Here is an 18,040-nt window from a genome sequence, read left to right on the forward strand (position 1 = left end):
GCCTACCCCTCTGGCAGCCAGCAGGATTTTCAGTGCAGCAAGACATTGTTATAGTTTCCTACAACCTGTCATTTGGTCCCCAGATACAATTTGCTGTTTCCCCTCAATCCAACAGTTCTTTCCAGGAGAGGCAGGAGATATTGACCTACAACCAGCTTCAGGAAGACAACTGCCACTTCAGGTGGCAGAGGCAGAAGAGAGACTGCAGCAGGTTCAAGGCCAGCCTGGTCTATAAATCAAGTTTCAAGCCAGCTAAGGCTACAGAGTAGTCTCAAAAGAAGAAAAATCTGGGGATGTAACTCACTTGGGAGAGTGTTTGTCTAGCAAGCAAGAAGCTCTGGGCTCTGTCCCTAGCAAAGCATAAAAATAGGTATGGTACTGGATGACTGTATTTCCATGGCGAAGTTCAAGTGTAAAGCCAGCCTGGACTATACGATACCCTGATTCAAAACAAAACCCAGCAAACAAACAAAAAGACCTGATTCTTCTATCCAGTCCCACCAGGCAAGCCTGTAGGTCCTAAACAAGGGGGAGAGGCACGTTCAGTTGAAATCCCATCTGAAGTTCTGTTCTACACAGTTCTGATCGTGTGCTTTTAACCCATGTCCTTAGTCTTCCCTAAGAGGACTTCTTTGTTTGTCTGAGGTGGTCTCTGCATAACCTTTGGTGTTTCTTTTTGCAGCCATAGCGGCCATGGTTGGCAGGCAATATTTTTAACCTCAAGAATCAGGTGGCTTAAAAGGCTGCCCAGTCTAGTGACCTTCACCTCTAAACTCCGTGACTGCCAGGAAGGGGAGAGTTCCATTTGGACTTTTAATATCGTCTGGGGCCCAGAAAGATTTGTTCAATGAGCAGAAGCTGCCAAAGTCACCCCCACTTCTGCCAAGTTAAATAGGCAAGAACCTCAGGGCCAGTCCTCCTCCTGCCAGGCTGGCTAGAGGCTGGGACGTGACCAGGTTAACTCCCAAGGCCCAGGGAACCCAAAGGGAGCAGAAACAAAAGCTCATCTGCCCTCCCAACATGTGGGGCCCAAGAGGGCATTCAAAATGCAAACTTTAATAAACAGCAGGTCAAAGAAGGATCCTCAAGACTGAGAACAGCGGAGCTGGTGTTGGAGGCCTCAGGGGCTCCTGCTTCCTCCCTCCAAGACTTGGAGTAGGAAGCAGAGGCCCCAGTGAGGAGGAGTGGTGCCCAGCTCCATGGAAGTCCACCTGTCTGAGGCCATGAGCCCCAAGCAGCAGTGTATGCAGCGTAGTGGCCCCCCACCAGGCCCAGAGGGTCCTAGGAGGAGTGTGGCAGGCTAGCAGGCCAAACTCCGCAGTCAGATTCTGAAGCTCTCCTCCCGGCCATCAATGTGGCGGAGCCGCAGGTAGACATCTGTGCCAATGCCCTGCAGGGACTGCAGCTGCAGGGAGCCACCGAGATACTCCGCATAGGCCCTGGACGTGGGCAACCCGAAGCCAAAGCTGGGGGCAGTGGATAGGATAGGGGCTTCAGAAGCGTGAGTGTCCTGGTCTACCCTTCCCCCCATCTTGGGCAGGTGGGGCCTCACCCATGCATAGGTCCTGTCTGGCTGCCACTGTGCATATCCAGGTGGCCGAAGAGGGGGCTGATTCGGGGGTCCTGGGTGCTGGCCTCAGCTGTGGTGAAGTGGTAGTCCATGACCCGATCCAGGTCTTTGTGAGCAATTCCTCCACCCCGGTCTGAGATCCTGGCAGGGTAATGACAACAAGGACTTGCTCAGGTCTGATGAGGTCTCACTAGGTTCCTAAGCTGAATCTGACTTCCTGTTCCATCTAAGGATAGAATGTGGCTTTATCTTTAGCACCTCTGCCCGGGCCACAGACTATTTATACTTTCTCAGACTATTTGACATTTACTCTTACTCTCATCAAACACCATTTGCCCAACTCCAGGTTCCTCAGCTGGCCCCAAATTCACAATATCTAGCTCCTGGTTGAGAGTTCTCAGGATCCATGAATTATCTTTTCTACCAGGATCCAAGTCCCAGAGGTGGGCAGGTCTGCTTTGAGGTCCTACAGCAAGTTAGAAATAGTGCCTGGAATCTTCATCCTCCCCAGCCCAATTCTACTTGAGCAAACCTGATGATGAGATCAATATCATTATTGGCGATGGTGATGACCACATCTGGAACATTGTAGGGAGTATCTAGGTGACTCTCCATGGTGGCTCTATTCAGGAGAGAAAGACCAGTAGATGGTGGCATCCTAGTTTCTGTCCTTCCCCACCCAGTACAGTCAGCCTGCCTACCTCATGGCATTCTTGAGCAGCTCAGGTAGGATATAGTCCAGCGGCATGGGAATGAAGGGGAAACGGGCAGCCACATGTCCATTGATGCGGACTCGAGGGGCATTGCCATACTTGTGCTCACACAGGCGTCTGTGGATATAAAGGTTCAGTAGATGTCCTAAGAGTTGTAGTTCTTGCCAAGAGGCACTGGGCAACTCATAGATGGTTCTGCTCATCACACTGAAGGGCACTTCTGGTGTCAAACGAATAGAAGTCAAAGGTTGCACTAAACAGCCTAAGCAAAGGCAAAAGAGCCCTCCATTAAAGACATCAACAGTGGAGCTGGAGAGATGGTTCATTGGTTGTTAAGAGCACTTGTTCTTGGGCTGGAGAGCTGGCTCAGGTTAAGAGCACTGGCTGTTCTTCCAGAGGTTCTGAGTTCAATTCCCAGCACATGGTGGCTCACAACCATCTGTAATGAGATCTGGTACCCTCTTCTGGTGTACCAGCATACATGCAGGCGGAACACTATGCATAATAAATAAATAAATCTTTTAAAAAAAAAAAAAGCACTTGTTCTTGCAGAGGACTCAAGATCTCAGCACCTATGTCGGGCTGCCAGACCTGACTGCCTGAGCTTAATCCCCTGATTCCTGCATAGTGGAAGAGAAAACTGACTCCCATCAAGTTGTCTTCTGACCAAACTGTGGCACACAATTATCCAATCAAACACACACACATTACATTATTAAATGCAATAAAAGAAATTTAAACAAAACTGGCTGGAGAGAAGGCTCAGTGGTCAAGAGCACTGGCTGCTCTTGCAGAGGACCCGGGTTTGGTTCCCCAGCACCCACGTGGTACACAGACACACATACACATTAAATAAAAATACTTTTTAAAAAGCCAAGCAAAAAACCTTGCCCTAGACCACACAAGGAGTCACACAGACAGACGCCTTCCCCATACGAGGACTCAAACAGATTCCTTCCCTGCCCCTGAGACATCGACCCCTTGTACCATTCTAGTCTCACCTGGCAAAATCCACCCACTTCTCAATAATCTTCTTGGGTGACAGACGAGTGCAGATGATGCCAACAAAATCAGGCTGGCAGGAAAGAAGAAGGTTCGGACTAGCAAAACCCCTCCCCACCTCAGCGGCCAAACGCCCACAATTTCTGGAATGCTAGAGCTGCCCCAAAGCCCATCCCCATTTAACATCTCGGGTCAGTCTTGGGGCTCAGCCCACCTTGTCCTCATGCAGTGCCAGGTGGTGAGTAGCCAGCATGCGGATCCCAAGCCTTGAAGTCAGAGTCTTGTCCAAGAAGTACCGGACCAGCTTTTCATCCTAGAAAGAGTCGGCCTCTGAAACCTGGGTCCCTTCTCCACCACACTACTTATCCAGGCCCATTCTCCATCGCCTCTGACCTCTATGTGTTTCCGGCTCTCACGAAGACCCTCAGCTAACAGGGTCACCACATCCTTGTGGTCATCCAGCAGCTGTCGCACCAGCTGGCAATACTGGGCCTCGTCTGCCTGGTCCTTGATCTGCAGATGACAGAGTCATAAGCACAGTGGTCGGACCCTGACCTTGGCCCCTCACCCTACTCAGCCTAGCCTCACCGGAGGGAAGTCTGTCAGCTTCTGGAAGGCCCGGATGTATAGCTCGTGCTGCATGGAATAAGTATGGTGGGAATTCACAGACACTTAAATAGAAAACAGTCACCCATGGGGACCCCCACCCAACTCAATTAGTAAGGTTCAAGCCCCATAAACTCTTCCAATCCCCACTGGTTATATGTAGTCTTGGCCTCTGATGTCCCACCTGGACTTGACATCCTTCAGCAAGCCCCGCCTCCCCCACTTAGTCCCGTCTGGACTTGACATCTTTCACCACTTGCCTCTTGGACACTGTGCAGACTGAAAGAGCGAACGCCCCTCTACCTTACCACATGCAGTATGGTGGGATTGCAACCGATGATGAAAGGAAGGCTGCGGAAGCCCTTGATGCGGTGAGCAATCCTCACTGGTAACTCTTGCTGCAAGTAGCGGCCACTTTTCTAGAAGAAAAAGAGGGGAGGGCCTAAGCAGCTGGCTGCAATCTCTGGAGCAGAGAGGAAAAGAGAGAGCCTTACCAGAAGGTGGCTGCCATCCTGTGAACGGCCAGAATAAAGCATCATAGTGGGAGTGAGGCGGACTGAGGGCTAAAAGGAAAGATGGACTTTGAGCACCAGGTTTCAAAACCCCACCAACCCCACATTAGCTCAGTCCTGTCCCGGAAGACGTATTCCAACTTCTGCTAATCACCCAAACATCCTACCTTCTCTGCTGCCACGTCAATGGCTGACTGGTTGTAAAAGGAGGTGACAGTCTTGGAGCGTTCCCTGGCCAGCTCTACATGGTGTGTATCGGTGGCTGATGTTGAGCGAACCCGGAGTGACAATGAGGACCCCAAGAGGGGCCGGAGTGAAGGCCCGCTCCGAGGGCCGCTGCCCAGCACAAAAGTGAGTATCATTGTCTTGTTTCTTTGTTGAACTAGGCTGCCACTGTAGGACTGAGGTCCGACAGGCAGGGGTGACCCCAAAGAGGAGCAGAGAGTGAGTGGGCAGGGCTTTCCTCGGATTTCAGGGATGTGGGTCCCTCGAGGATGCTGACACGCTCAGCGCTGGCACAACAGCTTCCATCTATTGGAGTGGCAGAAGACGGTTGTAAAGATCCGAATCCAGATGGTCTGCACTATTTCTCCAAGTGCACACCAGAATCCTCAGACCTGGACATACTTGCCCAGCCCTAACAACCACCAACTCCCCAGACACTCAGGCAACACTCACCGGGGGTCCTACTATGTGAAACTCAACCTGACGGCGTGTGTGCGCGCTCGGGGAGGCGGGTGGAGTAATCTCCAGTCCATTCTAGCCATAAAATCTCACCCCAGCTCTCTCAGGTTCTGGACAACCTCATTCAGGGGATGGATCTGACCTTTAATCAGCATTATGGGACCCGAGCCCTTGAAGAATGGCTTGCGTCCGTGCGACAAGCATAGCGTACGGAAGAGCAGGATGCATGCGGCAAAATTGCGGTCTCAGGGTTCCCCATCGGAGCTCCCCCTCCGCTGGGTCACTTAGTCCGGCCAGGGTCCCCCCATATGGTAGATGCCAGCCCCCGCCCATGCGCATTCACGTGCAGAGGTGGAGGCAGAGGACCTGTGCTGCCGAGCGTTCGCCGGAGGGGTTCTGCGTGAGTTCCTCCACTTACCGCGAGGCCAGACCCTGGGCCCGGGTCCGAGCGGAACCGCCGAAGCAGTCGACCCGCCCGGCTAGCCGAGCCCGCCTGTGCCCTCCTCCGATGTAACATCGCGCGGGTTGTGTGGGCCCAGTGCCTCCTGGGAGTTGTAGTTTGACCACGAGGACTCACTCGCATGGGCTCCTGCTCATATTGCTAGCCCCCACCCCTTCAGATAAGTAATTTGGCTCCCTCTGGTGGTCCCGAATTACCAGTGGCCGGTCATCGATTCTACTTTTTGTTCTACAAAATGAGTTCCCTGGGAGCAAAGTGAAGGAAAAACCCTTAGATGTCTTCAGAATGGATCCGACATGTTTCTTTAAGGTCCCATCCTTCAAGCTCCTAACTAATTCATGGTCTGCCTGGTTCAAACTCCAACTCAGCTCCCTTAACACCCGAGGAAAGTTAGCTAATGTCTCAGGGCTCTAATTATGGAGTTGACGAATGTCATCATATACCTATAAATTCATATACATATAACTGTAGATTATATGAATTTATATATCCAAGCTTCCTAGAACAGTGCTAGGTGTGGAATCAGCACGATCGTTACTATTTCTACCTGCCTGCAAGTTAACATGACTAGGTGACGTTTCTGTCCCACGAGGGAGGTAGAGAGTGTATAAAATAAATAGCCTCTACTCTGAGGAAGAAAACAGGGTGTGAGAAACATGGCCAGGCGAGGAAACGGGGACCGGATAAGGAACAGCCTGAATGACCTGAGGGTATGGCTGGAGCCATATGGAATCCGGGAGAGAGGGGATTCACGGAGTGGCCAATAGCTTTTGACTGTCAGTCAAGCCTGGGTGCTGGGGAGTTAGGAACCACCAAATGATTTTGTTTTTCCTGAAGCCAATTTCAGAACACTCACTATTATAAACAGACTGGCCCAGAACTCTGTCCTCCTGCCTCACCTCAGCCTCAGTTTACCGGTGTCACCACTCGTGGGCTCACTAAGGTTTTAATTATCTGCTCCTGTTTAGAACCCTCTGGCTGTGGTGACAGGAAAATGGACCAGATGACAAAAAGAACGGAGAAGACAATTACAAATCTTTGGGTCTCTTGCTTGACTCCTCCCCCACTCCGATCCTTACCCCCCCCTTTTTTTTTTACAACTTCCTGGCAACATCCTGGTGCAAAACCAGGAGGGCATTCGGCTCTGGCAAACAAGCATAACTTTAGCACATGGAAGAAGTCAGAAAGAAGGGTGACAGCCTTCATCGCAAGCAAAGGACTCTGAGTGCTTCTTGGGCTCTAGGACTCGAGGCTCACGTGGCTGCAGCGTGGATGGGAGACACCCCAGGCGGCAACAGCTGCAGCCAGTAGGCGGAGATGTCTGGCAACCACTTCACCTCATTTAACCTGGCTCTAGACTAAGGCTTGGTCAGAACAGGCTGCAGCTGCCAGCTACCTAGGCTGGGCACACATGTCCTTATCTTTGTAGCTACTCTATAAGATGGGTACTGTTATCATCTTCCTATTACAGATGCAAGAACTGGAACGCAGACAGATTAGAAGATTCGTCTCCCTCTCTTCTCTGTCCTCACCATGTTGCGTTCATTCTACGCCAGTCACACTGGTGGCCTCTTGATGGTTCACCAAACATACTAGGCTCATTCCCCCTCTCACTGGCTATCCTCTCTGCATGGAACACAGTTGCCCTAGATATCCACATAATGTGTTTCCCATCTCCTCCCAGGTTTTACTCAATTTGGGTGAAGCTCACACTGTCCATCCTAATTAAAATTGCAGTTGCTTACACCTCCCTCACTCTGCTTTTTCTTGTCTGTACCATTATCGTCAATTTCTTTGGTTTTGTTTTAGTTTTAGTTTTTCGAGACAGTTTCTCTGTGTAACCCTGGCTGTTCTGGAACTCACTCTGTAGACCAAACTGACCTCGAACTACTGAGATCCACCTGCCTCTACCTCCCAAGTGCTAGGATTAAAGGTGTGTGCCACCATGCCTGGCTATCACCCATTTCTTGTCTTTTCTCACCAATAGCACACAGACACAGTGGAGATTACATGTATCCATAAACTGAAGGCTATATATGACACATTCGTGCCTTTGTGCATGTGGGGAGTATAGAGAATCAAACCCAGGATCTCATACATACTAGGCAAGAGTTCTACCGTTGATCTCCACCTCCAGTCCCCAAATTTATTAATTGCTAGTTCCCTATTTTCAACAATATAAGAAGACAGCATGTAAAATACTTGTTTGACAGGGCTGGAGAGGAGACTCAGCAATTAGGACACCCTGATTGGAATCCCAGCACCCACATGGCAATTAACAACCACCTATAACTTCAGTTACAGGGGATCTGACACCCTTTTTTCATCTCCGAGGGTACTGTATACACACAGTGCATAGATGGATATACATGCAGACAAAATACCCATAAACATAAAGTCAAAACAACAAAAATATGTGTGTGGGCCTTGTTTTATTCCACACCCCTAATCTAATTTTAAACCTAGGGCCCTCTGCTTGCTAGACAAACACTAGCATAGCTACAGCCCCAAACCTCCCCCTTTAAATGTTTTTGTTTTCTCTTTGAGGTGCTGGTGGATTGAACCCAGAGCCTTGCCATGGTCTCTACCCCATATGGCAGAAGAAAAGAACAGACTCCTGCAAATTGATCTGTGATCTTCATGTGCCTTCATGCATGCACCATGGTATGAATAGTATATTTGTACACATACAATATATTTAAAAACTACACATACATACATATACATGCATATGCACATACATACATAGCAGTCTTTCTTGGACTTCGAGCCTCCAAATCATGACATGGAGGGTTATTTATTGTTAATTATGAACACTTGGCCTTAGCTTTAGGCTTGTTTCTCGGTAGCTTTTTTTTTTTTGCTTAAATTAACCCATTCTATTAATCTATGTGCTGTCCTGAGGCTTATCTAAGTACTGTCCATCCTGCTTTCCTTCTTTCTGTGTCTGTCTGGCCCCTGGCTGTCTGGCTCCTCTTTTCTCTCTGCCCACCAGCCCCACCCATCCCTCCTCTGCCTAGCTACTTGCTGTTCAGCTTATTATTAGACCAATCAGGTGCCTTAGGCAGGCAAGGTAAAACAACAACATAAACAAATATTCTATTCCACAACATATATGTATATGTGTGTAAGTGTACATATATATGCATACATATAATCTTGTTCAGACAGGATCATACTATATAACTCAGTATTTATGCTGGCCCCAAGCTTACAATCCTCCTGCTTCAGTCCTCCAAGTACTGGGATTACAGATGCGTGCCACCAACATGACTTCTTTTTTCTTTGAGGCAGAGTTTCTTTGTGTAACAGCCCTGGTTGTCCTGGAACTCACTTTGTAGACCCGGTTGGCCTCACACTCACAAAGATCCACCTGCTTCTATTTCCTGAGTGCTGGGATTAAAGGTGTCCGCCACCACCACCTGGCCCAGAATGACTTCTTTTTTTTTTTTTTTTTTTTTTTTTGGTTTTTCGAGACAGGGTTTCTCTGTGACTTTGGAGGCTGTCCTAGACCTAGCTCTTATAGACCAGGCTGGCCTCGAACTCACAGAGATCCACCTGCCTCTGCCTCCCGAGTGCTGGGATTAAAGGTGTGTGCCACCAACGCCCGGCCAGAATGACTTCTTACTGTATTAACTTATTATTGTTTAATTGCTATCGCTATTTGTGGTTATTTACTGGTTATTGATAGGTCCTCAACCCAAACTGTTGTGAAACCTCTTCCTATGCTGAATAGGGCAGAACTGGCCCAACTGGGTGAGACAGAGAAGGGGCGACACAGGAGGCTGAGAAATACAGTAACTGTGGCTCCCATCTTTTTATTGTTGTCTTGCTTCTAGAGACAGGGTCTCAGTAAATAGCTCTAGCTAACCTGAAGCTTACTCTGTAGACCAGGTTAGACTCAAATTTGATCCTCCTGGCTCTGTTTCCCAAGTCCTGGGATTATAGGCTGTACCATCATGCTCAGCTGTGGCTTCTTTCTCCTACTTATATTACTCTTTCTAACCTAGGGGAAGTCAGCAGTAGATAACAAGAGTTGAGAAACAGGTCTAAATCCTATTTGTCTATATCCATTTCCTCGAGCTGTTACAACAAATTACCACAGGTTTGGTAGTTTGCAACATCACAAATTAATTTTCTTTTTCTTTTAACGTGTAATATGTATGTGTGAATACATGTGTGTGCATGCATGTGTAGGTCAGAGGACAATTTTGTGGAGTCAGTTCTGTCGTTCTACCTGTTACATTTTGGGGTGAAGAGTAAAGAGACAGAAGGGAAAAAGAGACCAGCGTTGGACCACAACATACAGAACTGTTTATTTCAAATATCAAAGAAGAGTCGCTCTCCCACAGGAAAGGAGGTGTGCAAAAGGAGGAGGTCAGTTGGGACCCTTAATGGGGGCAGGTGAAAAGCTTGAGAATGCGGAAGACAAAGAGACTTCAGGGGCTTTGTGCAAAGTTTGCAGTCTCTCTATCCTGGAGCTGCTTGTTCACACAAAGCCCTTTATCTCTAGAAACTGCTTGGCCCCGGCTATCGGGATTCAGGTGATAGTGGGTGACTGAGTTAGGCAATGCTGGTGAGGGAGAAGGGGCTGCTGTGTCAGTGGCACGGGATTTTTAGCAAGCTTAGTTCACTGGTAGGAGTCTTGCAGAGTTTGTTCAAGGTTTTTTTTGTTTTTCAAGACAGGGTTTCTCTGTATTGTTTTGGAGCCTGTCCTGGAACTCTCTCGGTAGACCAGGCTGGCCTCAAACTCACAGAGATCCACCTGCCTCTGCCTCCCAAGTGCTGGGATTAATGGCGTGCACCACCAACGCCTGGCTTTCTTCAAGGTTTATTGTGACCCCACACCATCTTCACATGGGCTCTGGGGATTAAACTCAGGTCGTCGAGTTTGTGCAGCAGGTAAACCTTAATCTGTTGAGCAAACCCATCTAGGTAAATATTTCTAATTGTTCTTTACTTCCGATGTCTGGTAGAGGTGTTACTAGACCAAAATAAAAATATCAATAGCTTTTTGAGTCTGGTGATCCAGCTCTGTGATCCTAGTACTAGACAACTGAAGGCTAGAAAATTGAGTCAAAGGATTGAGAGTGGTTTGCACAATACCACATCACTGAGTACTCTATGGCTTGGCCCCAGAAACCTGACTGGGGCAGTAAGGGAATGAAGAAATAGACACACAGACTCATGATGTGCTGGATTTGCTGTGATGAAGTGCACCTTCTTTACAAAACCTCAAACCTCAGCGAGTCTCAGTAGGAGGTGTCTGGAGGTGGGCAGTCTCAGGCTGTAACAGCTGGTAGGTGGAAGCTGCAGTTGCCAGCTTTTGCCCACGTTGGTCAATTGTTCTCAAACACTCAGACTTGCACATACTCTCAGCGTGTCCACTTGGACCAGAGGAAGACTGTACCGCCTCTCTGAGCCTCACCCAGCACTGAGGAAGCTTCGCCAAATTCCAGTGGGTCTGGGGCTTTGGTCCTTGAGATGGCCATGAGCATGCCAACAATACACACTCACACAGGATTTCATTAAGTCCTTACACACTCATTCAAGGCTTTCTTGGCTCCCCACAGCACAGGATTAACCGATTAGTTAGTTAATTCTGGCCAGATGTGATGACACATGTCTGTAACCCCGCACTCAAGAAGCTGAGGCAGGAGTATTGTGAAGAGTTTTTGTCACCCAGGGCTGTATGGAGACACTGTTCTAGAAACTCTAGGAAGGATAAGCTATTTCTGTTTCCTTGCCAGTCCCTGTTTTTCAAAGCTACTAACATTCATTATTAGCTTAGGACCCCCTCTGTCCCTTCTGTGGCCACTTCCCTCTGACTCTTTCCTGTGCTCTTCCTTTTTGTTATTGGACACACAGTATCCAGGGTAGTATCTCTGCCTTACTTAAAGATTTATTTATTTATCACAGATACTGTGTTCTGCCTACAGGCCAGAAGAGAGTACTAGTTTGAATTGTAGATGGTTGTGAGCCACCATGTGGTTGCTGGAAATTGGACTCAGGACCCCTGGAAGAGCAGTCAGTGTTCTTAGCCTCTGAGCCCCCTTATTTATTTAGTTTTAGAGGCAGAGATTCATGTAGTTTGTGTTGAGGGTAACTTTGAATTCTTTTTTTTCTTCCTTTTTTATATATAATATTTTATTTATTTATTGTGTATACAGTCTTCTGCCTGCATGCCAGCAGAGGGTACCAGATCTCATTCAAGATGGTTGTGAGCCACCATGTGGTTGCCGGGAATTGAACCCAGGACCTCTGGAAGAACAGTCAGTGCTCTTAACTGCTGAGCCATCTCTCCAGCCCAACTTTGAATTCTTGATCTTCCTGCCTTTCTTCCCAAGTTTACCATCATGCCTAGTTTATCCTGTATGTATTTATTTATTTTTACTTGTTTCTCTGTAACTGGAAGTGAGATTTTTTTTTCTTTTGAGACAGGGTTTCTCTGTGACTTTGGAGGCTGTCCTGGAACTTACTCTTGTAGACCAGGCTAGTCTCAAATTCACAGAGATCCACCTGCCTCTGCCTCCCAAGTGCTGGGATTAAAGACGTGTGCTACCACTGCCCGGCTGTAAATGAGATCTTAAGGAGGAAAAGAAAAGATCTTAGCTGGTATAGTGGTGCATCCCTTTAATCTCAGCACTCTGGAGACAGAGGCAGGATGATTTCTATGAGTTCAAGGCCAGGCTGATCTATGTAGAGAGTTCTAGGACAGACAATGCTACATGGACCCCATGTACAAAAATAAAAGGGAGATGGGAAATAGGGAGGGAAACAGAATACATATAATGGGAAAGCAGAAAGGTGCTAGCTTGGGGAAGAAGGGAACTATCTGGGAGGCATGAGAGGGAGTGGGAGAAGCAATAGGGGAATAAACAGAATGAAGTATCAGTATGTATGGACAGAGATGCCACGATCAATCCATTATTCTCTATGCTAATCCTAAAAGGATAATAAAAATCCTATGATATGAAAAATAAAATGAATACTTCTTTTGTTTGTTTTTGAGACAGGATTTCTCTGTTTAACAGTCCTGATTGTTCTAGAACTCATTTTGCAGATCAAGTTGGCCTCAACACAAATAAAATGAAACACCAGGGTGCCCACTTTAATTCTATGCAACATTAATTCCCTCTTTCCATACAGCCTAACGTAGTCACGAGTTCTAAGCATCTTTGGAAACTGATGGAAACCCACCACATTCTCTGAAATAATAGTAGTAGATCTGAAAAGGAGCAGCCAAGGAGGGAGGGCAGCAACCAAGGAAGAAATAGACAGGTACTTGAAAGCAGCAATTAATACCACTTGGAGGTCACAACCATAAGACTCTAAATGTAACCATTGGTCCTGGTCCTACTTGCAACTAGGTGTTAGGGGAATGTTTTGGGGTAGCTAGCTTATTATGTGATAAGGAAGACTGGAAATATAAAATCTTCCCAAAACTTTCAGTAGGGGAGAAAGGTAGAGGGAGCCTGTGAAGGAACTCCATGCAATGGGAAGAATGGGATATCTGTAAAGGTGAAATAATATCAGAAGGAGTGTTGGGTTAATTCAGGCTCAGGTTTTGCCAAGAGGGCACCACAACAGTACCAAGGTCTGGGAAACAGCCAGCAGTGTGGGCAAGATAACGGAATTTATTATGAGAGGAAGGGCGCGCTCCGCCCACAAGGGGCGCTGTTGAGGCGCGTGCGATGACTGGCGGCTACCTGAAAGCTTAAGTTATAGCCCAATGGCATCTGAAATAATTTCAGGGGGAATGCTTCCTGAATCGATCACAGTTAATCTGTAGACATGCCAAATGCATAAAACAGGGCTTGGCATAGAGAACGCGCTAAGCACCGTCACAACTCTAGAGACTCCATTTCCCTTGATGTCTTGCAGCCTCTCCGACTACGATTCCCATCATGCCTGGCAGCTGCAGTACCAAGAATTCCCCACATCCTTTAATCCAGTTCACCAGCTCAGCATTCCTAGCTGTCGTGCCTAAGAACAACCAATTGGATAGGAGAAAGCCTGCAGAGGCGGTCCAACCCTCGGGGTGGAGGGGCGTGGCCACATCAGGCCCGCCCCCGCCCCGTGGCGGGTTCTTCCCCCGTTCCTGGTCTGGACTGCTGACATGGGCATCACCTGGAGGAGCCCGGGACGCTGGCGCCTGGCACTCTGCCTCGCTGGTTTAGCGCTCTCGCTGTACGCACTGCACGTGAAGGCGGCGCGCGCCCGCGACGAGGATTACCGAGCGCTCTGCGACGTGGGCTCGGCCATCAGCTGTTCACGCGTCTTCTCCTCTCGGTGCGTGCAGAAATGGAAAGCATGGGGTCCTGGAAGGCCAGGTGTACCTGGCGGTCAGATTGCCGGATGATTTTGGAGTCTGGGATCGCAGTGTCCGCAAAACGGACACTTTGAGAGCGGACTGCCCCAGGAGTTTTTGGTGGGTAATCAGACGTGCACAGAGGCTGGACCTCTCAGAGATACCGGTGTTTTAACGCTTTCTGAAGATGCCGGCGAATAACTGATTGGAAAACTGGAGGAAGCAAGGCAGACATCAATGGAGATTGAGAATAATTTGGAATGGCACAAAGCAGGAGGAGGTGGTGGAGCATTGCTGTGCTCAGGGACAAAGGTGGCTCACTCTGGCTGTGCTGGAGGACCGGATGTTAGTGGGTGGCGAGGGAACTGTAGGTTTGTAGGTCCAAAGCAAATAGATTGTGCTCCAGATGCCCCAGTGTGGTCACCATAAAGCACGATCAAGCTGAAAGAATTTTTTAAAAATTTTGTTTGAGTTTGTGGGGTGGCATATGCATGCCACTATATACTGGAAATCGGAGGTGGTTCCTTCCTACTTTGTGACTCTTGGGGATTCAACCCAGTTGACAGGCTTGGCAGCAGGCACTTTTATTTGCTGAGCCATTTCAGCAGCTCTTGAAGTTACTGCTGGTTTGTGATGACAAGCCAGGATAGAGTCAGTGACATGCCAGAAGGTCACTGACCTTTGAATTCGTGGTGTGTGGAGAGTCTTGCTAATTGCTTTTCCAGGATAAAGCCCAAGAGGCACTAGGCTGACCACACTTACCAGGGTTCTTTCGTTCCCACAGGTGGGGCAAGGGCTTAGGACTGGTGGAACATGTGCTAGGACCTGACAGCGTCCTCAACCAATCCAACAGCATATTTGGTTGCATCTTCTACACCATACAGCTGTTGTTAGGTGAGTGGCTTTGTCCCTTCATGACCTGTCTTCCCTCATCAGCCCCCCCCATGCGTTGGTGACCCAGACGGTTGACAGCCAGCTGCTAACCACTGAGCAACCTGGTCACAAGGAGACAAGAAAGGAGGACACTAGCAGGAGTATCCTAGTTAGTTTAAGAAGCCAGAGGCTGGGCCGGGTGTTGGTGGCGCACGCCTTTAATCCCAGCACTCGGGAGGCAGAGGCAGGCGGATCTCTGTGAGTTCGAGGCCAGCCTGGTCTACAGAGCGAGTTCCAGGACAGCCTCCAAGAAAATACAGAGAAACCCTGTCTCGAAAAACCAAAAAAAAAAAAAAAAAAAAAAAAAGCCAGAGGCTGAAAGGTCTCCCCCCCACACACAAGATTTCCTACCATCTCAATTCTTTTTTCTTTTTATTTGGTTTTGTGTTTTGGTTTGGCTTGGTTTGGTTTTTCTGTAGTTTTGCAACCTGTCCTGGAATTCACTCTGTAAACCAGGCTGCCTGGAACTCACAGAGAGCTGCCTGTCTCTGCCTCCCTAGTGCGGGAATTAAAGGCGTGCGCTACCACCACCCAGCTTGGGTTTTGTTTTGTTTTGTTTTTTGAGACAGGGTTTCTCTGTGAAACAGTCCTAGCCATCCTAAAACTCACTCTGTAGACCAGGCTGGCCTCGAACTCACAGAGATCTGCCTGCCTGCCTCTGCCTTCCTGAGTGCTGGTACTCGACCACACCTAAGTTGTTTTTGTTTTTTGGGTTTTGTTTTGTTTGAAACAAGGTCTCATGCATTCCAGGTTCACCTTGGACCGCCAAGCCTCCTGCCCCCATCTGCCAAGTGCTGAGATTATAGGCATATGTCAATACATCCAGTTGAAAAATGCTTTTTGAGGGGACTCCAAAGGTGACTTGTGTTTCACCGAATACCGAGTTTAGCAGGAGTACTTACTGTTTGGGTCCCAAGGATTACTGAGCAGATAAGGCCCATCAGCTCCGGTCTTAAGAGACCTTTCACTAGATGCATGTGCCATTTGTCTGTCACTGGGGAGGCATGGCAGAGTTCTAGATGGACCATTACAGATCCTCTCTTGTTTTACAGGTTGCTTGAGGGGACGCTGGGCCTTTCTCCTGCTGGTACTGAGTTCCCTGGTGTCCTTCGCTGGTTCTGTCTACCTGGCCTGGATCCTGTTCTTTGTGCTCTATGATTTCTGTATTGTTTGCATTACCACCTATGTCATCAATGTGGGCTTGATGTTGCTTAATTTCCAGGATGTGCCAGAACACAAGGCCAAAAGGCACTGAGGTCCCTCCTCATGCTAGGCTAATGTAACCTGTTTTACCTTGGCACATGAGCCTTGCCCAAGAAGGCCCTATTCCCTTCATTCCAACCCCCTCCATAACCACACACAGGACAATGACCAGATGTGCCTCTAAGTTCTGTTCCCAAGGGCTGCTTTCTGCTCTTGACTAAAGACAATGGTTTTGAACAATAAATTTTCCTAAGTTGGTCAAGTGTGAAGTGTATGTCCGCCAGAGACCCTTTGGGGTGTTGTCTTTCTCTGTTACTGCCTTCTCTGGAACTGGGAGGAGTCAGAACGGAGGACCTGTCCGGGAGGGGTGACTGCATCATCTCCAGCACATGTAGTCAGCAAAATCTGACACATCGGCCCCCACATCCAGGAAGCAAGCTTGCACCTACTGCCTACAGATCAGACCTCCTGTTGTAGGAGGGCCTGCCACATACCTGGAGGGCAAGCTTGCTTGGAACTTCTTTAAAATGTACTTGTTTTTATGTTATGTGCACTGGAGTTTTGCCTGCCTATATGTCTGCGTGAGGATGCTGGCTCCCCTGGAACTAGAGTTCTAGGCAATTGTAAGCTGCCATGTGGGTGCTGGGAGGGCAGCCAGTGCTTTTTTTTTTTTTTTTTTTTTTTTTTTTGGTTTTTTGAGACAGGGTTTCTCTGTATTGTCTTGGAGGCTGTCCTGGAACTCACTTTGTAGACCAGGCTGGCCTCGAACTCACAGAGATCCACCTCCCTCTGCCTTCGGAGTGCTGGGATTAAAGGCGTGCGCCACCAATGCCCGGCTCAGCCAGTGCTCTTAACCACTGAGCCATCTCTCCAACCCTACTTGGAACGTCTTCTATAGTTCAACTTGAACCTCTGCAACTAACTCACTTATCATCCCATGCCAGTCTTAACACTTGCACAGGGCCAGGCTAAGATTCTATTTCTGTTTTTCCTAATGTATACTAAGGATTTGGCAACCCGTGATAGTTAATTTAATCCTCAATTGTAGGAGATAGTCACTACCATTGTATATTAGTGAGGCAGCTTAGGTAGAGAAGCTACTGTGCCCGAGGCGACATGTCTAGTACTGGGAAAGAATTGGGGAGGGAAATCTCAGACTAACATCCCACAATTCCCATTGTAGGACTTTGCACATGCTGGCCAAGTGTTCTCCCACTGAGCTGTGCTCTTGCCTGTCTCAGAATCTGAGCTACTTGGCTCCCATCCACTCTAAACTCCACTCATAGTTGCCTCTGTATTGGGGTCAGGGTTCCTGAATGGTGGAGCTAGCCTAAGTAAGGAGTTGGAAGGTTCTAACCTCCATCCCAGCATTTGCAATAAAGGAGAACAACGCTTTGCTGACAAGGCAGCAGGCCCAGAGAGAGGTTGGCATAAGACCCACCCCTTAACACAGCCCTGCACGTGTTCTCTGAAGCAAACCTAGAGAGGTGTATGAAACAGGCCTGGCTATGCCGAGGGAGACAGGGAAGCTGAAAGGGGATCTACGGAGTCTGCCACTGCTCCGCAGGTGATGTTTTCATGCAAGTAGCTGCACTAGCAGTCAGGAGCCAGCATGTTGAGATTGGTTGATTGTTTTTTTCTTTTTTTGATTTTACGAGACAAGTTTTCTCTGTGTTGTTTTGGAGGCTGTCGGTCCAGCCCAGCCTCGAACTCACAGAAATCCACCTGCCTCTGCCTCCCGAGTGCTGGGATTAAAGGCGTGCGCCACCACTGCCCAGCATTTTTTTTTTTTTGAGATTGGTTGATTGTTTTTTTTTTTTTTTTTGGTTTTTTCGAGACAGGGTTTCTCTGTGGCTTTGGAGGCTGTCCTGGAACTCACTCTGTAGACCAGGCTGGCCTCGAACTCACAGAGATCCGCCTGCCTCTGCCTCCCGAGTGCTGGGATTAAAGGCGTGCGCCACCAACGCCCGGCTGGTTGATTGGTTTTTTTTGTTTTTTTGTTTTTTTTTTTTTGGTTTTTCGAGACAGCGTTTCTATGTGGCTTTG

At 48.4% G+C, this 18,040-nt stretch overlaps 2 protein-coding genes across 6 annotated transcripts; one reads left to right on the plus strand and one right to left on the minus strand.

The window, feature by feature from the left end:
• Positions 1 to 1,036: 1,036 nt before the first annotated feature.
• On the minus strand, positions 1,037 to 5,640 carry Bckdk (branched chain keto acid dehydrogenase kinase). 4 transcript variants are annotated; one of them, XM_005064332.4, is made up of 12 exons: positions 5,506 to 5,640; positions 4,571 to 4,934; positions 4,386 to 4,454; positions 4,200 to 4,310; positions 3,874 to 3,921; positions 3,679 to 3,798; positions 3,500 to 3,598; positions 3,285 to 3,358; positions 2,272 to 2,400; positions 2,103 to 2,192; positions 1,553 to 1,711; positions 1,037 to 1,466 (listed from the first exon to the last, which is right to left on the minus strand). In XM_005064332.4, exons 2-12 carry the CDS (start codon positions 4,763 to 4,765, stop codon positions 1,322 to 1,324), a joined length of 1,239 nt encoding a protein of 412 aa, XP_005064389.1. In that variant the 5' UTR covers positions 4,766 to 4,934; positions 5,506 to 5,640; the 3' UTR covers positions 1,037 to 1,321. The 4 variants fall into 4 exon arrangements, with proteins under 4 accessions (XP_005064389.1, XP_012966356.1, XP_012966389.1 ...); XM_013110902.3 differs by having other exon boundaries at positions 5,454 to 5,589; XM_013110935.3 differs by lacking the exon at positions 5,506 to 5,640 and adding an exon at positions 5,082 to 5,273.
• Positions 5,641 to 13,541: 7,901 nt separating this feature from the next.
• Vkorc1 (vitamin K epoxide reductase complex subunit 1) lies at positions 13,542 to 16,251 on the plus strand. Of its 2 annotated transcripts, XM_040753638.1 has the most exons (3): positions 13,603 to 13,839; positions 14,643 to 14,752; positions 15,844 to 16,251. In XM_040753638.1, the coding sequence occupies exons 1-3, from the start codon at positions 13,667 to 13,669 to the stop codon at positions 16,044 to 16,046; spliced, it is 486 nt and encodes a 161-aa protein (XP_040609572.1). In that variant the 5' UTR covers positions 13,603 to 13,666; the 3' UTR covers positions 16,047 to 16,251. The 2 variants fall into 2 exon arrangements, with proteins under 2 accessions (XP_040609576.1, XP_040609572.1); XM_040753642.1 differs by lacking the exon at positions 14,643 to 14,752 and having other exon boundaries at positions 13,542 to 13,839; positions 15,844 to 15,949.
• The last annotated feature ends 1,789 nt before the right edge of the window (positions 16,252 to 18,040 follow it).

This window comes from Mesocricetus auratus, unplaced genomic scaffold, assembly GCF_017639785.1.
Source record: "Mesocricetus auratus isolate SY011 unplaced genomic scaffold, BCM_Maur_2.0 Super-Scaffold_4256, whole genome shotgun sequence".
Classification (NCBI taxonomy): domain Eukaryota; kingdom Metazoa; phylum Chordata; class Mammalia; order Rodentia; family Cricetidae; genus Mesocricetus; species Mesocricetus auratus.